This window comes from Helicoverpa armigera, chromosome 30 (genome assembly GCF_030705265.1).
Source record: "Helicoverpa armigera isolate CAAS_96S chromosome 30, ASM3070526v1, whole genome shotgun sequence".
Taxonomy (NCBI): Eukaryota; Metazoa; Arthropoda; class Insecta; order Lepidoptera; family Noctuidae; genus Helicoverpa; species Helicoverpa armigera.
The window spans coordinates 1,930,036-1,952,220 of record NC_087149.1 but is presented as its reverse complement, the minus strand read 5'-3'; the positions used below and the strand labels follow the sequence as shown (position 1 = coordinate 1,952,220).

Here is a 22,185-nt window from a genome sequence, read left to right as displayed (position 1 = left end):
TACAAACACTCAAAGATAGTCACAGATGACAAGCCGTTACCATGACAACGGCATTTGTTATTTCGATATCACCACAAATGTACCGAAGACTGAGTTAATAGTGGTATATTTTTGTAAAGTATTAACTATATTTGTGACAAAATGAGTGGCGACACGTTGTATGCAGCTCCTAGGAAGCACAACGTTGCTAAAATGCGTTGTCACGATTATTTGTATGGTAAGTTCATTTATATTTAACCAGCTACCACCAAAGTTTTCATTCAGCCACGTCCCGGGGGAACCACTTTTTGCCACGGGGTAAAAAGTAACCTGTTTAGGTATTTTCTGAGGCTCTAGAAGTCTAGACTTCCTGTGCGCCTAATTTCATTAAAATCGGTACAGTAATTTTGGCGTCAATACCCAACAGATGAGGATAAGTTTATTTGTAACATGGGTATCAGAGGAGTATACCTACTACAAACAGTGCATGCAATACAAAAATCAAGATAAACCCATGGTCCGAAATATGTAGGTGTATTAAATACGTAGGTATTTAAGGAAATTACGCTATGTACCTATTTTACCCACATAATTATAATTTGTTAAAATTATAGACTCGGCGTTCATAGTATCTGGGGCTCGTGACTACGCGCGCACCGCCTTCAGAGCAGCCATGGCGTCCGCACAAGTTGTAAGTATTTATAATAGTTTATACGAGGTCTTCCCAGGGGTTCGATATATCTCCATGCTAAATTTTATATAGGTACATTGGATCGGACATTTTGCCGTAATAATAGGATTGAAAAAGATAGAAGATTCGTTCAGTTATAATATTTCACGTCATATAACTTTGCCATATTCCTATACTACCACTGGTTTTCTGAAGAGAGACAATATATTATAGTGCACGAGCATTTGCTTGGACACAGGTGCACTCACTATTCCTTCACTCTCATGGCGCGATGGGACGACAATCCGACACCACCGGGGAGAGATCAGGCGCAGGACCGACATTAACGTGCTCTCTGATGCACGGGTGTATCAATCACCAACTTCCAGGTTTTAGGTTGCTTTGTGAAAGTTTTCTAAAAGCTGTAATTTGCAGTTACGTAATAATTTCATATATGTATTTTTCAGGTGTTACAGCCAGTTTATGACTGTATGTTCTCGGAGATCAGTTTGCGGCCCAGAATGCAAGTCGGTAAGAATTATATTTATAGCTTCAACCTACGGTTTTACCCCTATTCCAAGGGAACTACATTTAGGACCCAGAAAGAAGCATAGTTATTTTTAAGTACTTACTTATCTATTGTCTATACTTAATAGTTTCAAGAAAAAGTTTTCTCGTGAAAGTCCTCTCAGTTCTACCTGGGTCCCAATAGGATTCCTTACCACATATTGATAAAAAAATTGCCGTATGTTATTATCTGTATTACAACCAAGTTTCATCAAAATCCGGTGAGTCGTTTGTCTGTGAAGAAGTAACAAACCTACCTCCACGATCTTAATATTTCCCTTTTACAATACCTCTATACAGCATGTCACTGTGAGCCATTCATTATGTATGTAAGTACCTAACTCATATCAAAATTGTATGCAATCCATGTGTACCTAAATTAATACTCAACATACCTATAACATATTTCTCCGCAGTTTACCATCCAAACTGCCGTCTCCCAAACCACGTGGACCGGTCTTACGAAGGGTATCTCAACCGGGTCGAGGAAGCCAAGAACGTACCAACTCCTGAGTTCAGCGGCAAGGATTCTTATAAATATACGGCAGCGTAAGTATTCTTTAAAAAATATATCCTTGTCTATGTATCTAATTCAGGCTCTCATTTAGACTTCTTATTTTAAGCCTTTTTATGTTATTAATATTCATATATATTTCTTTAGTGCCATTTTTTTTGTGCGTCAATTTGCTATGTGGAAAGATTTTGCCACCAAGGTAAACAATCTCGATATGACCTTTTACACAAATACAGATGAAACGAATAAACTACTGCTTAAAATAATAATACGATTTATTAATTAATTGTCAATGTTGCAATGTTTTATATTTACATTGATTTTTAACCGCATTTCTTATTCTTTAGCAGATTTTTTTAGAATTTAGTTAAGTGCCTTCACAAATGGCGTATAGTTCCTGTTTGACCTGTTTTATCGAGAATTTTACACGTGGAAATATCGAAGTAGTTTCTAGTAGCGTTATTTATTTCAGGCCAAAGAAAGTGATGTCTTTACCGTCGACCACTCCTGACTTCCGTCCGAACACGCCAATCTGTATTCCTCAGGGGCCCACCAAGCCCCGGCACAGAGGCACACAAAGCATGTTCAGGTAACTGCTCTAAAATATTACAGCATTAATGACCCTTATTGGGCCTAGCACAGTGGATATCAATGAGTACGCAATCTCTTTTTAACTAAAATAATACTTATATGCTTAAAAACAAACACTAAAGCTTTGGTTTCCTAGGAAAGCGGTGCCATCATATAGCGGCCGTAATATTACGGGCGCAAATAGACGGTCATCTTTACGGTGATGACATGTGGAAAGTTCCACGGCCGTTTTAACACACCGTCACATCATTAGGCTGTTCTTAAATAAGATAAATGTAGCTAATTAAGTACTGTAATTTAAAATGAAAATTAAATTATTATAAACATTTAATATTTCTCAAATTTCACGCCATCAATTCTGTTTTAGTTGACTTTTTCTATAATCTTTGCTTTTTATACTATATATTTCTTCGTGGTAACGAACGAAATCTATTAAAATTTCGTCGTCCTCGCTGCTCCAAGAGTTGGAACGCATTTTTGACGTTGTTCCGAAAAAAAAACACAGATACGTATTAAAAAAGCTTCACCGCTTTCAATAAAACGTTCACCAAACTATCGGACACCGTCAAGACGGCCGTCATGCAAATGGCGGCACCGCTTTTTGAAGTTACGGTGTCAGTTACCGCTCTCTAGGAAACCGCCCCATTTTGTTTACATAGACAACGTTCTAGTGACGTCATTCACCGCTGTATTACGACCGCTATATGACGGCACCGCTTTCCTAGGAAACCCAAGCTTAAGAAACTATATGTATGAAAAAAAAATTTAACGATTTGCAAAGTTGAACATTTGTCACATTCACAACACAATCACATTTGTGGCTTTGAAAAAATGCTAGGAGGTTCCCTAACTGTGATTTGGGATCGGCTTCCAATCTGATAAGATGCAGCTGAGTACCAGTGTTTTACAAGGAGCAACTGCCTATCTGACCTCAACCCAGTTAAGCGAGCAACCCGATACCACTTGATAATACTGGTTGTAAGACTTTCTGGCTTCTGTCTGTACCTACCCTTAACGAGTGCCAAAGATGTTAAAATGACAACAGGACCCACAATTTATTTACGTGCCTTCCGAAAAGTATCTCCTGATCATCCATCATCTGCCGAGCCTTTTCCCAACTATGTTGGGGTCGGCTTCCAGTCTAACCGGGTTCAGCTGAGTACCAGTGCTTTACGAGGAGCGACTGCCTATCTGTCCTCCTCAACCCAGTTACGCGAGCAATCCGATACCCCTTGGTTAGACTGGTGTCAGACTTACTGGCTTCTGACTACCCTTAACGACTGCCAAGGATGTTCAATGACAGCCGGGACCTACAGTTTAACGTATCTCCTGATCTTGGTAACAAAATATCTCTTAGAAATGATGACAATGTTTCAGAGAGTCATCAGCTCAGACTGTACCGTGGCAGCCTGATGGAAAAGCTGCTGAAAATTGCGAGGAAACTCCTGAAGTGTTGTTCCTTGATAAATTGGAATGGGGTTCGTATATTTATTCGTCACACTTTCATAGTGAGATGGATTGAGATGAAGGCTCAAGGCCACTTGTCACTCCTTAAACAAGTATTTAAAATAATAAAAAAATGAAAATAAAAATACATAGTAAACAGTTATTTTAAGAAAAACAGACGTCTATGTTGGCAGTCTAGAATGGGCTTAAAATTCTGAAATGTTTGTTGCTAGCTATTTGACTTTTAAGTTTCAATTTATTTTAATGTTGAATTTATTAGGTACTGTATGTTCATAGGTCCCGGCAGTCCATACCGCGTTGGAGACCTACCAGCCGATTTCTATACTACAGCCATTATCAACAAGTAAGATTTCTTCTTCAATTTACATAAACTAATATAATAGAGAGCGATATTTTTATTATTTTGTTTGTACTCCACAGGCTCCCGAAACTACCTGGTGAACCGAATCAAAAAATTATTTCACTTTTAATAAGCTACATTATCCTCGAGTAACAAAGGCTTTATTCTGTGCGGGTACGGGAAAAAAACCCCTGGTATATGTGGGCGAAACTACGGGAAAAGCTATGCATTTCATGATGATGCAACACACCCCTTGGACCTTGCGACAGTCACACTTCCTACAAAAAGTCGATCAGAAAATTCTTGTCAGAATTCAGAACGCCATACAAGAGATCAACCGGTTTACCTGTTCTACAAAAAGTCTGATCGGGCAGCCTCATGTTGCTGGTCACTTTTGTCTTTTTCTTCTACGGTAAATAACATAGCCAACATTATCCATCATCTACGTATTACTTTTCACCCAGGATGCGTCACGCGCGTACATGGATGGAGCTGGTGGAGAGCGGCAAGTTCCCTCGCTGGATGAAGAAGCGAGACGCCATCATCAACGATGTCGTCATGAAGGACTGGATGTTCAGGGAGGCGGTGAGTTTTGTGGCTGGGCCGGTTTCCTTATCACATAAAAAAAGTTCTAGTATGTAAAAAAATTATGAGTTTCTTCTGAAGAAAATTTCATGAAAAAAAAAATGGTAAAGAGGTGAAGAAACAGTTATAACTTTGCAATCTTAAAGTTAGCCATTTGAAGCGTCTACGAAGGAAGGAAAGGTAATTTAAGGAGATGGCATGAGGCAATTCAGGTGCCTTTTTTTAGGTCAAATTCGTAAGGTACTAACGAGAAGTTTAGGTTCATCGAAGATTATTGGTTTAAATCAAAATGGGTGGGTTCCAAAGAATGCGTATGAGGGCGGAGCCAGTAACGTTCCTCGTTCTTGGGAGATTTTCCTTTGTGACATCTCCGCTCATCATTTTGCTCTCCATGCTATAGACGGAAAGACTGTAAAGTCTTAGTAATAGAGTCTCGTTTTACTCTCAGGATACACAAACCTAAAAATGTCCATAATACCTCTATTCTATCCCCTTCAGGAGATAGACGAGCTCCAAGACATCAGACTGGAACTGCTGCACCGCCTGCAGGCTGAGCAGCGAGAGAAGCAAGCCAACAGGACCAGCACGAAGCTCGCCAAGCTGTGGGCGCTCAAGAAGCACGAGATGGAGAGGAAGGTCAGCCATATACGGAAGACCAGGGACCGAGGTAGGAGAGGCCACTCCCAACATTCTATCTAAGCATTTACTTGCTAGATATAGGAATGTCAAGATCCTAAACAGGAGGTGGAGAAGATAGTCAGCTATATACGGAAGAACAGGGATCGAGGTAGGAGGAGAGCTTCCGAAAATGCTACCTATCTTATATCTATGCCTTTACTAACTATAGATAGGAATGTCAAGAACCTAAACAGGAGACGGAGAGGTTAGTCAACTATATATGGAAGACCAGGGATCGAGGTAGGAGGAGAGGCCGTCCCTAAAATTCAATCTGGGCCTTACTAGAGATTGGGGGCCCGGTAGGGCTAAAGTCAAGGCTGCGGTATTGCTCGCGCGATTTACCGCGGCCCTGGTACGTAGAGGGCTTAAGAAGAAACATGGATTGTTGTAGTCAGTCGTTTGGACTCTGACACTCCCTCATGCACCCACAGCGCGAGGAGTCTTTGGAGTATTTGAAGATTTTCCAACAAATCTCCTTGTTTACTATGCTTTATGTATTCTCTTATGTGGTTCCCTCATATATTTACTTCCGTACTGTCACGCACTAAGAATGTATCAAGGCGAGGTTCAATCGGTGTATAACACTGCAATACTGAAGTGACGCACACAATGGATTCCTATGGATTCCTTTCTTATGTAATATCCCTTATATACTTCCTTACATACTGGCCCTTGTGTAATTAAGTTCTATCACTTATGTACTATCTCTTATTTACTCCTTTATGTACTCATCCTTATGTAATTGCTTTATATGACAAGTGGTTCATTTTTTCAGAGCTACGCAAACTAGTAGCCCTCCACGAGGGCGGTGGTCGCGCAGGCCTCGTGGCTCGCATGCAAACAGCACGAGGCGCGGGCTGCATGACCTCGCAGTCGAGAGACCCCACGTCAGACCTGCACGCGCCGCTCGCGAGGCACGGCTACCAGGCGCGCAGGAGGCACGCGGAGATACAATACGATCCGACGCTGTTGTGTGAGTACAGTTATCGGCACGAATCTTGAGCTCTGACCTTCACCTGCGCAGAAGTAATTTATTGGGTCCCTTTTGTGGTATGAAGTGAGGCGCGGGGGCGGGCTAAAGCGGTGATTGGCCCGCAGTGCATCGCGTCATAGCCGTCACTCGGGATTGGTTCTTTGCTAATAAATCACTTCTGCGCAGATGTAGGTCAGAGCTCAAGATTCGTGCCGATAACTATGCAGTTTATCATAGTTTACACGAAGCCACAGGCAGCCAATAAGACTGGCAACCATCGCTGGCTTGGAATTTGCCTCAGATTATCAAGCACTGGCGAAAATAGAGTGCCCGTCTATTTTCTAGCCAGTCACCTCCGCAGGACTGGCGCCAGCATGACTGGCTTCGTGTAAACTCTGCAGTAGTCTGATGTGTTCTGCTGCTGATGACCTCGCAGTCGGACCTACACGCGCCGCTAAAGATACATCCTCCGAGCCTTTTTCCCAACTTTGTTAGGGTCGGCTTCCAGTCTAACCGGATGCAGCTGAGTACCAGTGCTTTACAAGGAGCGACTGCCTATCTGACCTCCTCAACCCAGTTACCCGGGCAACCCAATACCCCTTGGTTAGATTGGTGTCAGATTTACTAGCTTCTGACTAATCGTAATGACTGCCGAAGAAGTTCACTGAAGATACAAAGATACATGCAGTTTATTTCGAAGTCAATATTGAACTGCTTTTTTACGACTGTTATATTCCTTCTCCATTCCATCCATCATACTAAAAAAATACAAAAAACGCAATTCTAAAATAAGTGATTTTCCGTTCCAATCCATTTCCAAATGTACCATAGATATCATCATCATCCGAGCCTTTTTCCCAACTAGGTTGGGGTCGGCTTCCAGTCTAACCGGATGTAGGTGAGTACCAGTGCTTTAAAGATATCAATAATTATATGCTCTCCATCATCAGCTCTAGAAGACCACAAGGCGCTTGCAGAGCCACCTCCCTGGCTAGAGACTTGCGGCAAAGACCTGAAGAAGACTTGCTCCGGCCACCAGCTGACGCGAGACCCTAACGTGCTCTGTGAGCGGCAGACCAAGTGGAGCGAGCAGTTCTTGGAGAATCTACATAATGATCTGAAAAGTAAGGGCGAGGGATTTGTTTGAAGTCATAAGTGAAATAGAGCTCTTTAGAGGTCTGTAGTTTAAACCCACTACCCACAGACCTCTAACATTTTCGTGTTTTGGACTCATCATATCATATGTCTCTCACGCAATCTGTCACGCAATGCCAACCTATACCTGTAGAGGAATACTAAATCGATGGTTTTGGTCTTGTGTCACTAATTATAATCAGAAAAGTATTTATGTATTTGTCCTTTTCTGTATTGTGTTTGTTTTCAAATATTTTTTTTTTGTTTGAACTTGGCGGACACACTGCTGTGTGTCTAGATAAGAGTATGTCCAGATAGATCTATGGATCATCTGTCATGCTAAAACTGCTGACAAAAGCTACTTTGCAACGATATGAAGGGAGAAGTTCCTTTACGAAGGTGAAACCGCTGGCGATAGCTGGTAGGGATCTAAAAACTTCTTTTCGACCGCGTACAGGAAGTAATTCCCTCAGAAAGTGAGGATCTAAAGTCATTTCATACCTAACTCCTAAAAGACACTTTCCCCTCTCAGAGGCCCGTCTCGGAGCCGCGAAGATGACAGCAGGTCCTCTCCACGTGCTGAAATCCCGCAAGGAACACGTGGTGGCCAGGCCGAAGACTCCTGAAGTGGAATCCTTGGATGACCTCGAGGAGTCAGCTCATCAAGCCGCTTTGATACTGCAGAGGATCATTAAAGGACGCGCTGTGCAGAATCTGGTAATTTCTACATATCATCAGACTATTTTTGTTGCCTCTACTGGATACTTATAGGCCTCTTCTCATGCAGAGAAGGAATGAGTTGTAAACACCACGTGTGCGAGAGGTGGATTGACGATTTAGACTTCAGTTCAGTTCAGTTGAGTTCAGGTTTCCTCAAGATGTTTTCCCTCACCTTGACTCAGTCTTTTGACATCGATTGGGAAAAGCTACATTTGCCTGACCCGGCATGGAACCCGGACACTGTTGCTTGTGAGGCTGGTACCGGCACTGAACACTAGGCTACCACGACTCGTCACTATGTATTAGATAGTTATCCATTTTTAATCCGTTGGACATCACTTACTAAGCAAAGATGAAGTAAAACAGATTGAGGAAACCCGTTAAATATATGTAAATTATTAATGTTTTGCTAAAATCAAAAATACGCCTCCAATTTTTTACCCAATCTAAACAAATGTTCTAGAGTTAGAGCGATTCTAGTGAATCGCTACATTTTTTAACCCTACGCACACGGCCTTAATGGTTTTCTACGTACCCTAGATGTACGAAGGTCGCACCAGAGCTGCAGAGCTGACAGAAGAACTGAAGACCACTCATGGTCTGCAGAAGGAGGACAGAGTGAGGATCTCAAGCGAGGAGTCTAAAGCCAGAGAGTTTAATGCCAGGAGGACCGAGACTGAACTTAAAGTTAGTGTTATGAATGCTCTTGAATTTAGGATTTATTTATTTGCTAAAATATTTTTGTCAATAGGTTACATTAATGTTTTTTTTCGTATTTATAGGTATCTCTAATAATACATAGATTAAGTATGCTCATCTTACAAATGTTGATCTGAACCAATCCGATCATCCTGATCATCATCATGATCCGTCGGTGATCTTTGCGCCAACAGGGTCCATAGTACCATCCCATCACACTAAATCTCACCTTACTCTATTCCATTCCTTTCTTTTCTCCAACATTCGCATTTATTTTAATCCGCTCTATTCTACTACATATCATTCAACTCTATTTCATTCTCCTCCACTCTATTCTCTTCCACCGAAATCTCCTCTATCGCATACTTTTACAATCCATTGTTCTCTACGCCACGCTACTCTACGCCATCATTCTCTATTCCAGTCTCCTCTATTGAATAGAGGAGAAGAATGGAATAGAGTCTATTCAATTCTTCTCCTTCCCATTCTTTCCAATTCATTCTACTCTATTCCCTACTTATCTCTTACAGGAAGACACAATATCAGCGCTAGTAGACGAGCTGTGTGGTGGTGCCGTGTCTGCAGCGCTGGACTTCTTGGAGAAGGAGCTGCGAAGGTTGAAGGAGGAGAGGAGGCAGCATGCCTTCCTGCTCATCGCTTGTGAGTATAGCTCTGTTAATGGAATTCGCGGTACATTTGTTAGATTTTTTTTTTTTTATAATATGTAATCGGCAACATGAAAATGGAACTGGGCCGGACACGTCAGCCGAATGCATCCAGAAAGATGGGCCACTATCGTCGCTTAGTGGACACCTCAGGATGGACACCGCAGGCGGGGTAGGCCCAGGAAGAGTTGGCGTAACGATCTAGACGCCTATCGCCGAGACTGGTGGGCTCGGTCGAAAGATCGAAGAGTATGGAAGCAAGATGGGGAGCCCTTTGCCCAGCAGTGGGACATTGTGGGCTAAAAATAAATAATAGAATGATGTATGTTTATAACTGGAAGACACTTGGGTTGATGTTTACACTTAACCACGACGACGACTAAACCATAACCAGCTATACTGCGGCCCATTGGTCACATCAGCAATTTCACAACTGCAAATGGTTATAGTTAAAATAATGCTACTTACAGTTCACCTTGTGTTTAGTCAGATGTTATTATTTTTTTTTTTTTTTGTTTTTTTTTTCTCCGGTTAACCGGGTGCTTGGTATCTGATGACGACACGGGCCTAAGCCAAGTGTTCACCAGTTGGGTTGATGAAGTTTTGGTTATTACCTGGGTGTGTTTGAATAGCTGTGAAAGGGTGTGTGCCTATGTTTTGGTGTGTATCTATTTCACATTGAAGGAACTTTCGAACTAGTCGGCAGGTGTTTAGAATCACCGCTTTCTGAAGTAATTGATAGGTGTTTGGAGGTAGGCTAAGAGATTGAAGGGATTGATGGAGCTGTTTAGGTATTACACCGGTTGTGGATAAGACTATGGGGATGATGGTAACTTTTTGTAAATGCCAGAGACGTGTTATTTCGTCTTTAAGTTCAATGTATTTGGTTAGTTTTTCGGCTATTGTATGCTGCATGTTGTGGGTGTTTGGGACGGCGATGTCGGTCAAGTATCCGGTCTTGTTGGTTTTGTCTATGAGTGTGATGTCTGGTCTGTTAAAATGAATTGTGCGGTCGGTAAGGATGGCTCGATCGAAGTACAGTTTGGTTGTAGAGTTTTCTTAGACGGTTTCTGGGGTGTATTTATAGTATGGTACTACGGAATTAATTAGCTTATACTGATGGGCTAGTTTCTGGTGAATGACATTAGCGACTTGGTCGTGTCTATACTTGTAATCGGTCTGTATTATTATTATTATATCTAGCCTGTAGTGTCCCACTGCTGGGCAAAGGCCAGATGTAGCAAAATAATATTATCTAGACGACCCTCGACTTTTCTCAGCTATGTGGACAGTTGGCTTCGAGTGTAATCCGACACAGATGAGTAGCAAATGTGACCAGTCTTACTAAGGGGTATTAGGCTGTCCGGGTAACTGGGTTGAGTAGGTCAGATAGGCGCTCCGTGTAGCAGATTGGTACTGAGCTGCACCCGGTTAGACCCATTCCCAGGATCCACCGACCCCAACATAGTTGGGAAATGGCTAGGCAGATGATGATGTTAATATTTGTCACCAGTACGTGAGAAGACGATGCGTGAGGCCGCAGAGGCTGGCAGGAGACAGAAAGAGGAGCACCGCCGAAGGGAACATGACGAGATGTTCAGACAGGTAATAGTTGTCGAAAAACCCATTGTCGTTCCGAAAATATAGTTCTTACTTAAGTTCGCAACATGTGGTCATAATCTCTCCCTCTCGCGCTCCGTAATCAGATGATACAATGATAAAAATGGTTTTTAGGCAGCGATGACGGAAAGCTTGGGGTCCTAGCCGATTATTATCGGCTAGGACGGTTGTTCTCATATATGGAGATCAGCCAACTGCGCAGGACATATTATAGTGCACAAGCATTTGCGCAGACACAGGTGCACTCACTATGCACGGGTCTATCAATCACCAAATTCCAGGCTCCAGGCTGCTTTGTGAAAGTCTTCTAAAACCCACAAAGCGGTTTCGACCTCGTGCTCTGCAGCCGCGCATGCGACTGTTAGACCAACGAGGTTCAAATAAGGCTGGTCTCATGTTAAGAGATCAGCCAGCTTTGCCCATAATTGCATATAATAAGCAAATGCATATAATCCGACAGCTCATTATAACTTATATGCATTTTTCAGATCCTAGGCGTCACCCAAGGCACGGTAGACGCGTACCTGCAAGAGATAATAAGCGAGGGAGTGGAATTAGCCGCCGAGGAAGACGCGGCCACGAGGGCGAAGGCCCAGGCCCACAAGTACCACGAGACCCTTATTGAGACCACCGACTTGTGAGTACACTAGTGTTATTATCCCTACTAATATTATAAATGCGAAAGTAACTCTTTCTGTCTCTCTGTATGTATGTTACGCTTTCACGTCTAAACCACTCGACTGGTTTTAATAAAATTTGGTACAGAGATAGAGTTGACCTTTAGAAAGAACATAGGATAGTTTTTATCCCGGACTTTTGAAGAATTCTATTGGAAATGCGATATAACCGAACTCTACACGGGCAAAGCCGCGGGCGGAAGCCAGTAGTTATAATAAGCGAGGGAGTAGAACGGGCTGCCGAGGAAGACGCGGCCACGAGGGCGAAGGCCCAGGCCTGAGACCTGAGACCACCGACTTGTGAGTAGGTACACTAGTGTTACTAGAATAGTCACTATTTATTTATTTATTTATTGGTTTACCAACAATTGAATACACTAGCATAGACATAAAAAACAATCAGAACAGATAAATAATAGTGCACAATCAGTTACAGGTAAACTCAGCATTCATATGGTAGTTGTACGTATGCAAAAAGTAAAACGATGAATTATATAGGAACTACTACTAAGTTACATATTATATAAAAAAAAAGAATACTAAAACTAGGTACGAGTTTAACAATATATATATAAAAAAAAAAAATTAAGCACATAAAGTATACATAATCAATCCTTTTCTAGACTTTTCAAAGTCTTTGACTTTAGAGTGCACAGAGAGTCAAAGTGTAGGTCAATAAGATCGCTACAGTCATTAATGGTCTTGCTTAACCTCGCAACAGGGGAGTTAGCACCTAGCACCGTTCGTCGGAGCGGTGGACAGAGCGGTGTTATGGGTTTACGCGGAATCCTCGAAGGCACACGAAACCTAAAACTACTCAGTATCTGTGGGCAAACAATTTTGTTAGCCATTACTTTACCCACGAACACTACGTCCATAAGGCGACGGCGCTTTTCCAGCGAAATCATTTTAAAATGTTCTAACCGCTTGTTATATGAACGCGTTTTTTTTGCTATTCCGCCAGCAAATGCCAGGTGAAATAAAAAGCGCTTTTGGATTCTCTCCAGGCGTAACGAGTGTGTAGCATAATGCGGACGCCAGATCACGCAGCAATATTCCAGCCCACTCCGAATGAGACTGTTGTAAAGCATAATTTTAGTTTTTGGACACCGAAACTGTTTGCAATGTCTTAAGACGAACCCAAGCATTTTCGAAGCCTTTTTTATTATGCAATCCATATGTGGGATAAAAGTTAATTTAGCATCAAAAGTAACACCAAGGTCTTTTATTGTGTTTAATTCTGCTATTTTAGTTTCATTTATGTAATAGTCTTGTCTTACCAAATCATACTTCCTAGTGAATTTTACTACACTACAGCATCAATTCAGTACGATAAGGGTCCGTTTAGACAGATCGGCTCGGAGAGAAGAGCAAATTCTTAACACGTTGAAAATCGAGTACTTATTATTTATAGTAAGGTTTACTTTAGCATGTGTACTGCTTTTGTCATTGAATATGCTCGAAGGCGCTTGGTGTGAAATAATAAGAGGCTCCGGCGACCGGCTCCGGTCGTGTACTTTTTCTTGACGTTTCGCTCCGATTGCAAGGCTCCGGTCTGTGTGAAAAGAAAAATGCGCTCCGATGCTCTCCGACGCTTAGGCTCCGTTCAAACAGACCGGCTGTTTGAACGTAGCCTAAATGTCGAACTGTCTCCGTAGATAGATGGCGTTGATCGCGCAATGGTGTCATTACACGTGTCCGATTCAAGATATTGTTTTAATTCATCGTGAAAAAGTAAATAAATAGTAAACAGGTTCAAGTTATTGTTTTAATTCATCGTAAAAAAGTAAATAAATAGTAAAAAGGTATGAAAAAAATAATAACAATATAATAAATATATGCAAAATATATTTATATTTGCAAAATAAAAATATTCTATTCTATTCTATAAAACTTTAAGTACAAAGAAAATGCCCGAACGGAGTCTTTATAAATAATCCGAGTTGTCACTATGCTCGATAGATGGCGTTGGGATCAAAATACATCACGCTATGGTTTCGTTGCCACGGAAACATGACTACAGCAAATGTTCAGGCTCTATGAACGCCGACAGTAAATTGCAGTTTGTTATCTTTTTGGAAAGGTTCAATTACGTCTAATAGACGTTAAACCTTTATCTATACTAATACATATTATAAAGAGGAAAACTTTGTTTGTTTGGTTGGTTGTAATGGATAAACTCAAAAACTACTGGACCGATTTTAAATATTCTTTCACCATTAGAAAGCTATATTATCTGCGAGTAACATAGGCTATATTTTATCCCGGTGCGGGCAGTAGTTTCCACCGGACGCGGGTGAAAACGCGGGCGGAAAGCTAGTTGTGACATAAAAATTAAAATAATTTTGAACGAAAATCTGTCACTGGACAATGCTTTTTTGCAACATAGTAACATAATCCAATTGTATCTATGAATATAATAAAATGATAGGAATGTCAAAAATGTACATTGAATATATTTTTTAAAATAATACTTGGGGGGTGATCCATAATCGATTCTGAATCCAAATATGTAATTTTTAGAATTTTTGTCTGTATGTCTGTTTATCCGAATGTTTGTCCCGGATAAACTCAAAAAGGATTTAAATCAAATTTTGCATGACTTTTACCCGGGGGCCGGTTCAACACATAGGCTATATATTATCACGCTTTCACAAACGGGGGTTGAGCAATGAACGATTAAATAAACGAAATTGGAAAATTGGAAATTCTATATTGCCCACGCAGACGAAGTCGCGGGCAACAGCTAGTGATTAAATATTTAATTGAATCTATAGTAGATGCTTGTATAATTTTATTTTTATCGTTCGTTCCGTTTAGAGTGTCATATCATTCAGATTCGCAAAATGGAACAAAATCTGTACTATAAAATAGAGCAACAACGCGACATATACATATACTAGCTTCTGCCAGCGGTTTCACCCGCATCCCGTGGAAACCTCTGCACGAACCCGGATAAAAAGTAGCCTATAGCCTTCCTCGATAAATGGGCTATCTAACACTGAAAGAAATTTTCAAATCGGACCAGTAGTTCCTGAGATTAGCGCGTTCAAACAAACAAACAAACTCTTCAGCTTTATAATATTAGTATAGATGTGCTCCACAACTTTCAGTAGTTTTGGTGTGAAAGCCAAACAGGCAGAGTTACTTTCGCATTTATTTAAATAGAATTAAGGACTTTATCCATTAGAACAAAAAGCATGACAACATCGGTTTATTAACGATAACTTTTTTTAAAAACGAATTCGGTATATATGTGTTGCTGCGGAGTTTGTTGCGCCACTTCTTCTTCCCAGCAAAAACACGTAGGAAGTTGTGAAGGGTGGGCGTTTTGGGGGCTGTCTATTGTAAATTCCTGACGTTCAAAAAGTGCTGTCTTGCAGCCAAGTTTGAATAAATGATTTTTGATACAATTTAACATCATACAAAGTCTAGTCAAGTTGATAATTAATTAAAATCACTACAAACTCTGAAACAACGGTCGTGTTAGTTCGTTTCTTTCTCAACAGATGGCGTTGATCGAAAGCGCTCATTTCTGCATCGCGCTATGGTTTCGTTACCAAGAAAATAAGACTACAGCAGTCTAAATTCTAATATGTGGTTTATATTGAAAGCCATTGCTGGAATGTTGAATGCTGGCGCATATTAATTAAAGCCTTCGACTTTTTGAAAAGGTTAAACAACGTTAACTAGGCGTTTAACCTTTATTGTGACATAAAAAATCATTTAGAACGAAAATCTGACGCTTGATTCTGCTAATTTCCATACACATACCTCAGTTAAAAATAGTTACTTTTTGATGATGTTACTTGGCAAGTTTTAATAGAAAATTATATACTTGATTCATTGCGTTTAGTAGGTTTATAACAAGCTGTGTGAAAACTTGCCAAATAACATCATCAAAAAGTAACTATTTTTAACTGAGGTATGTGTATGGAACTTGGTACTTATTCAGATCTCACTTCTTTTATAGGTGAAGCATTCCCATGTTATCGAACTTGTCAGCCTTTCACATTTTTGTTTTGGGTGGGTAGATTATTTAATCGCGGCGTTTCGGATCCTCTACAGCATCCATGGTCACGGTCTGTCCCGTGTTTTTTTTTTTTTTAATTTTGATCCTGTACATTATATTTTAAAGTAAACTAGATCTATATTTACATAAAAAGAAACTTTAATTAATAAACGGCGTCGAAAAATTGGTCCTCAACGCTGTCACCTGCAAAATAAAGTTATTTTTTTCTCCCTATAGATCCACAGCCAGCACCAATGAGTTGGTAGCTGAACTAGTGCAGCAATTCCTTCTGCCTCACTCAACTAAGACAGCCACGAGGCATCGCATCACCATGATGCAGAATGCCAGGCTTGAGACCGCTAGAAGCACTATCTTCGGCCTCATCGAGAGCGCCGAGAGGAAGAAGGGTAAGAATACATATATTAGTAGGAAGAAGGATAAGAATACATTAGTAGGTCCAAGATGAAATATTTAAGTAGTACCTAGGTAGTAGTATCGCGGTAACTATTACTATTGAGTACCTAGTAATAAATTGAAATATAAAATGGTTTTTAGAGTTCCGTAGCCAAAGTGAAAATCGGTCAAAATTCAAAGCTCAAAGTCAAAGCTCTTTATACCCTATTACAAAGATTTCACTGTCCGTCTGTCCGTCCGTCTGTCTGTCACCAGGGTGTACCTATCTTATGAACCGTGATAACTCAACGCTGAATGTTTCACAGATCATGTATTTTTGTTGTCGCTTTTACAATAAATACTGTAAAATGTAATATCTTACAAATAAATTTTATAGTGCTTCCAAACAACATACGTGATTTTTGACAGTTTTTAACTAGTATTATGGGTTCCCAATCCTAGTTTTTTCTAAGTAGGTATCACTTCGAAAAAGAAACTTTAGTACCAATTTCGACCCGATCTAATATCATCTATAAAGGGGATGATTAGATTTTTTTCATAGAAGTACCTCCGCTAACGGTTAAAACCAAAAGCTTACTCACTTACATTTTTCATTTAATTTTGTCTTTATTTCAAAGATAAATGCAACCTATGCGGCGAGCCTCTGGACCAGGACTGTCGCTGCCGCTTCTGTCCCATCAAGGTTGAACCCAAGGAGACCGAGCACAGACACGATCCTCGTTGGAAACGCGCTAGAAGTAAGTCTGTATATTACTTGATGGACCAGGACTGCCGCTGCCGCTTCTGTCCCATCAAGGTTGAACCCAAGGAGACCGAGCACAGACACGATCCTCGTTGGAAACGCGCTAGAAGTAAGTCTGTATATTACTTGATGGACCAGGACTGCCGCTGCCGCTTCTGTCCCATCAAGGTTGAACCCAAGGAGACCGAGCACAGACACGATCCTCGTTGGAAACGCGCTAGAAGTAAGTCTGTATATTACTTGATGGACCAGGACTGCCGCTGCCGCTTCTGTCCCATCAAGGTTGAACCAAGGAGACCGAGCACAGACACGATCCTCGCTGGAAACGCGCTAGAAGTAAGTCTGTATATTACTTGATGGACCAGGACTGCCGCTGCCGCTTCTGTCCCATCAAGGTTGAACAAGGAGACCGAGCACAGACACGATCCTCGTTGGAAACGCGCTAGAAGTAAGTCTGTATATTACTTGATGGACCAGGACTGCCGCTGCCGCTTCTGTCCCATCAAGGTGGAACCCAAGGAGACCGAGCACAGACACGATCCTCGCTGGAAACGCGCTAGAAGTAAGTCTGTATATTACTTGATGGACCAGGACTGTCGCTGCCGCTTCTGTCCCATCAAGGTTGAACCGAAAGAGACCGAGCAAAGACACGATCCTCGCTGGAAACGCGCTAGAAGTAAGTCAATATAATTTAATATAGTACTTCTTCTTAAAAGTATAAGAGAAAGTTTAGAGTAAGTTAATGGCCAAAAATCAAATTCAAAGTTAATGGTTATTAACCTTTCGTGTGTTTTACCTCTCCACTCAGAGACATTTAATGGTTACTTAAGTCATTCCTTAGTGAAGGATTTGTATGACATTCCGTCACTAAGGAGTGACTTAAGTAATCATTAAATGTCTCTGAGTGGGGAGGTTAGACGTGGATCCACGCGAGACACAATTCATTTTCTATTGATCTCTAATTAGCGGCATTCAAGAGGTTAATCAAAGTCAGGCCAAAAATCATAGTCAATTGACAAGAAATCAAAGTCAAATTCCAAATCAGAAGTCAATGGTTAACAAAGTCAAAGTCATCCAAAAAATACACAACCTTTCAATACTTTGACTTCGCTACTACGAATCAATCGTGCATTCACATAAACAAATCATTCTTTATTATATGACGTTACCCTGGCCACCACAGTTTTAAGTTTTCATTCATTCAAGCAATATAAATGACATTTTTTAATTTTCTCTTTATCTAAAACGGTTAAAATAACACCTATAAATAGGCAGGTAATGAATATACATTGTCCTAACATATAATATGATGTTAAATTCCTCAGAGCGACCCGAGCCCCCGGTTAAGACGCCGTCCGAGAGGTACCCGATATCCCATGAAATGAGGTGCATGCTGAGAGACATGCTAGATGATGGTAAGTAAACACGGTACATATTCATTTGACACCTTTTACTATTTAAAGTCTATTGGAGTTAAAAAAAAAACTAAAACTAAAGAACATCAAAAAATTCGTCCCCAAGCCAGAAAAAAACAGGGAGCCCCTTTTTCCACCGCTTTCATTTTAGGCTGACGGTCCGCTTCCGATAAATCGGTGACCGACTTTTTGTAGGAGAGACCGACCTGGACCGATTTGAACAATTCGTTCACCATTAAAAAGCTACACTATCTGCGAGTAACATAAGCTATATTTTATCCCGGTACGGGCAGTAGTTCCCGAGGGACGTGGGTGAAACCGTCGGGAAACTGCTGGTTAATGATAAAAGTAGTTCAAGTCCTTCATAATTTCATTGGACCGTTTATATTAAGAACTTTATTTATAATATAGTTGTGAAGAAATCACGTCATGATCGTGCTGAAGAGCTGGATACTAAACGCGAATTCCAAGGATTATTGGGAGACCGCATGGAGATCACTCTCGATGTCAAACATATACTGGAGATCGGTGAGTAAATGCCTAGCCTTTTCCTTACTATGTAGGTCGGCTTCAACCAGATGTAGGAGAGTACCAGTGTGCCATATGGATGGAATGCCTATCTGATCTTCTCAACCCCAGTTACCCGGGGCTAAGACTGGATAGAGTTTCTGGCCTGTATCTACATGTAGTGGACCCGTGCAACTTTTAGGTCATCAAAGCAAAGGAGAGACAACCAACAGACTTTTTATTCAAACATCTTAAATAACGCCCCCTCAGTAGCATCCCTAACCGTTGAAATTCTATTGGTTGTTTAAAAACTTCTCCTTACTTAGCCATGAGCCACTCTATATTTTAGAGGTCATAGTTTATGACTTTTGATATCAAAAGGGTTTTTGTAAAAAATTAAATTTTAAATATGTTATTATTTAGCTTTCGACATAGCGACGACTAAACGTTTGAAGCCGATGAGAGAATCCAAGTATTTCCATACCATGAGGAAGATTTATCCTGACGTTTTGGACCGCCCGCCTTTCCCATCCGATGCTACCTGCGAATGTTAGTTTATATCTCATCATATTAACAAGAGTAATATATAAATCGAAGATAGAATACATAATCTTACTAATATAAAACATGTGAAAGTTTGTGAGAATGTATAGATGTATGTTTGTTATTCTTTCACGCAAAAACAGCTGTACCGATTTGGTAGAAATTTAGTATGTAGATAGGTGGTACCCTGGATTAACACACAGGCTACTTTGTATCAACACACCACGCGGGCGAAGCCGCGAGCGGAAGCTAGTAGCGAAATATAGCTAATTATAAATAGAAGAAGAAGAACGTTTAAGGTAATATTGTCCAGAAGAATAGTCCAAGAAGATCAGCTAGCTGCGCAGAACATATTACAGTGCATGCACATTTGGACACAGGTGCACTCACTATTCCTTCACTCTCAGAGCGTTGTGAGACGACAATCCGACACCACCGCAGAGATCGAGCGCAGGACCGATATTGACATGCTCTCCGATGCACGGGTGAATCAATCACCAACTTCCAGACTGCTTTTAAAAGCAGCTTTTTAGTTTTTTTATAGATTTATAGTATTGTATACAATATTGATATGGATAATTTTATGAATTAGTTTATAAGTATTGTTATGTATGTATAGTTTATAAGTATGTATGATATATGTGTATTTGTTTTTATGAAAAAACAAATTTGCCTGAAAGAAAGAATAAATAAATAAAAGCTTCCTAGACACACATACAAAAGAATATTAAAATTATTTCTGATATTTAGGTCCCAAAGAACTGCCGTCGGCTATAAGAAAGCGCACGGAAGTGAAGGTCCCGACTCCGGAGGAAGACGAGCCGTGCCGCTGTGGTGAGGAGGCAAGGACCACCAAGCCTGCTATCAAATTCGGACTTAGTAAGTTATGCTCTGATTTTAGTCTACGCGATCGGTATGAGTAGCTGCGTGATCGCTACGAGTAACTACGTGATTGCTACGAGTTGATTGCTACGTGTTGCTACGAGTAGCTATGGGGTCTCTGTGAATTGCTACGCGGTCGCTACGAGTTGCTACGCGATTACTATGAAATGCTACGAGTAGCAACGCGTTCTTATGAGTTGTACATGATCACAGCGAGTTGCTACGTGATCGCTACGAGTAACTACGCGATCGCTACAAGTAGGGTAATACTGTTACTTACGTTACTAATATGTGTAATGAGGACTCTGGTATCTCTATAAGATCAAATGTAGCCTCAGAAAGTTAATTTCTGTTTGCACGAATGCTACGAGTTACTACGAGTAGCTACGCCGTCGCTACGAGCATATACTCGATCTCTACGAGTAGCTACATCATCTTAAAACTTACTACGTCCTCAATATCTATTCTGAGACAAGGTTAAAGCTTTTTCTTAAAACAAAATAAATATGTTTTTCTTCTGCAGGCACTATGACTCCTGAGGAGAAGAAGAAGCTGCTACCCTCAGAGTTGAGGGAACTGGAACAGGTGAAGAAATGCAAGTGTGACTCCGAGATGGAGGAAGGTAATATCATCTGCCTAGCCTTTTCCTTTGTAGGGTGCAGCTGAGTGTCGTATCATATCAGTGTTCTACATGGATCGACTGCTTATCTGACCTACACAACCCTCTTATTGGGTAACATGATTCTTATGTTCAGATCGAGTCATCATATTTAAAGGTTGCTACCTTAAAATACTCGTTTCCAAGCAAATGCTTTGTCAAATTCATTACTTTTATAGAACAGTCAAAAACGGTTAGTCTCTATAATATTTGTAAGAAAACGCAAACTATGATGTCACAGATTTTACTCGTCAAACTGTAATTTAGTTTTTATCTATACTAATATTATAAAGAGGAAAACTTTGTTTGTTTGGTTGTAATGGATAAACTCAAAAACTACTGGACCGAGTTTAAATATTCTTTCACCATTAGAAAGCTATATTATCTGCGAGTAACATAGATAGGCTATATTTTATCCCGGTACGGGCAGTAGCTAACGAGGGACGCGGGTGAAACCGCGGGAAAACGGCTAATTATCAAAAAAAATTAAATGCCTCAAAACGACAAATGAAAGTGAAATTATTTTAAAATGTCTTACCAGATAATATGCTGATTGACAGTAATTTATTTTAGACCTAATTAACTATAATATTTTGATAATTCAAAAGATCACGATCACGAACTTTAAAAAAAAAAAAAAACATTTTTTGTGCAAATCCAGTTCGATTAAATAGTTTTTCTCGTATTATTGTTATAGACAATCTAGTAGACGACACGACGACAGACTACACGACGTTCACCAGCTCCACTTACGAGGAGGAGGAGGCTCTCGGAGAGATCGAGGAGGAGAACTGAACGATATATATAATATTTATAATTCATAGTATTTGGAGCCAATATTTAGCCAATATTTACTTAGCCAATGGCAGTTTCATGGACAGTCGTTTATGTAAACAGTTGGTTAAACCACATTATTTATTGTTCTTTTCTTTTCTGATGAGTAATCATCAAATGACCCCTCCCGCTGTGGGTGACGCGCGGTGAGGGAGTGTCAGACTCTTACTGACTAAACACCGTCGTGTTCCGTCGTAGGCCGCGTATGTACCAGCGCCAAGGTAACGCGCGAACAATCCCGTAGCACCGGCAGACCTTGGCCCTGTTGGGCCCCGCTGGACATATATTTATTGCTTTAG

The 22,185-nt window shown here is 40.6% G+C and overlaps 1 protein-coding gene across 1 annotated transcript; it reads left to right on the top strand.

Moving 5' to 3' along the window:
- Nucleotides 1–57: 57 nt before the first annotated feature.
- LOC110382463 (cilia- and flagella-associated protein 91) lies at nucleotides 58–21,884 on the top strand. Its single transcript, XM_064043089.1, has 24 exons — nucleotides 58–217; nucleotides 594–670; nucleotides 1,117–1,180; nucleotides 1,633–1,765; nucleotides 2,203–2,319; nucleotides 3,699–3,799; nucleotides 4,065–4,131; nucleotides 4,593–4,713; nucleotides 5,212–5,380; nucleotides 6,167–6,364; nucleotides 7,315–7,488; nucleotides 8,031–8,215; nucleotides 8,759–8,905; nucleotides 9,448–9,577; nucleotides 11,096–11,187; nucleotides 11,691–11,839; nucleotides 16,129–16,298; nucleotides 16,923–17,050; nucleotides 18,375–18,462; nucleotides 18,874–18,990; nucleotides 19,393–19,518; nucleotides 20,263–20,391; nucleotides 20,918–21,016; nucleotides 21,750–21,884. The coding sequence occupies exons 1-24, from the start codon at nucleotides 142–144 to the stop codon at nucleotides 21,845–21,847; spliced, it is 2,955 nt and encodes a 984-aa protein (XP_063899159.1). The 5' UTR covers nucleotides 58–141; the 3' UTR covers nucleotides 21,848–21,884.
- Nucleotides 21,885–22,185: the final 301 nt, after the last annotated feature.

Excerpts from the sequence above, each read along its gene's own strand:
- LOC110382463 (XM_064043089.1), top strand. The coding sequence starts at position 142 with ATGAGTGGCGACACGTTGTATGCAGCTCCTAGGAAGCACAACGTTGCT. Across the intron at positions 11,188-11,690 it reads ATGACGAGATGTTCAGACAG|ATCCTAGGCGTCACCCAAGG; the intron begins GTAATAGTTGTC and ends TGCATTTTTCAG. Across the intron at positions 18,463-18,873 it reads GAGAGACATGCTAGATGATG|TTGTGAAGAAATCACGTCAT; the intron begins GTAAGTAAACAC and ends TTTATAATATAG.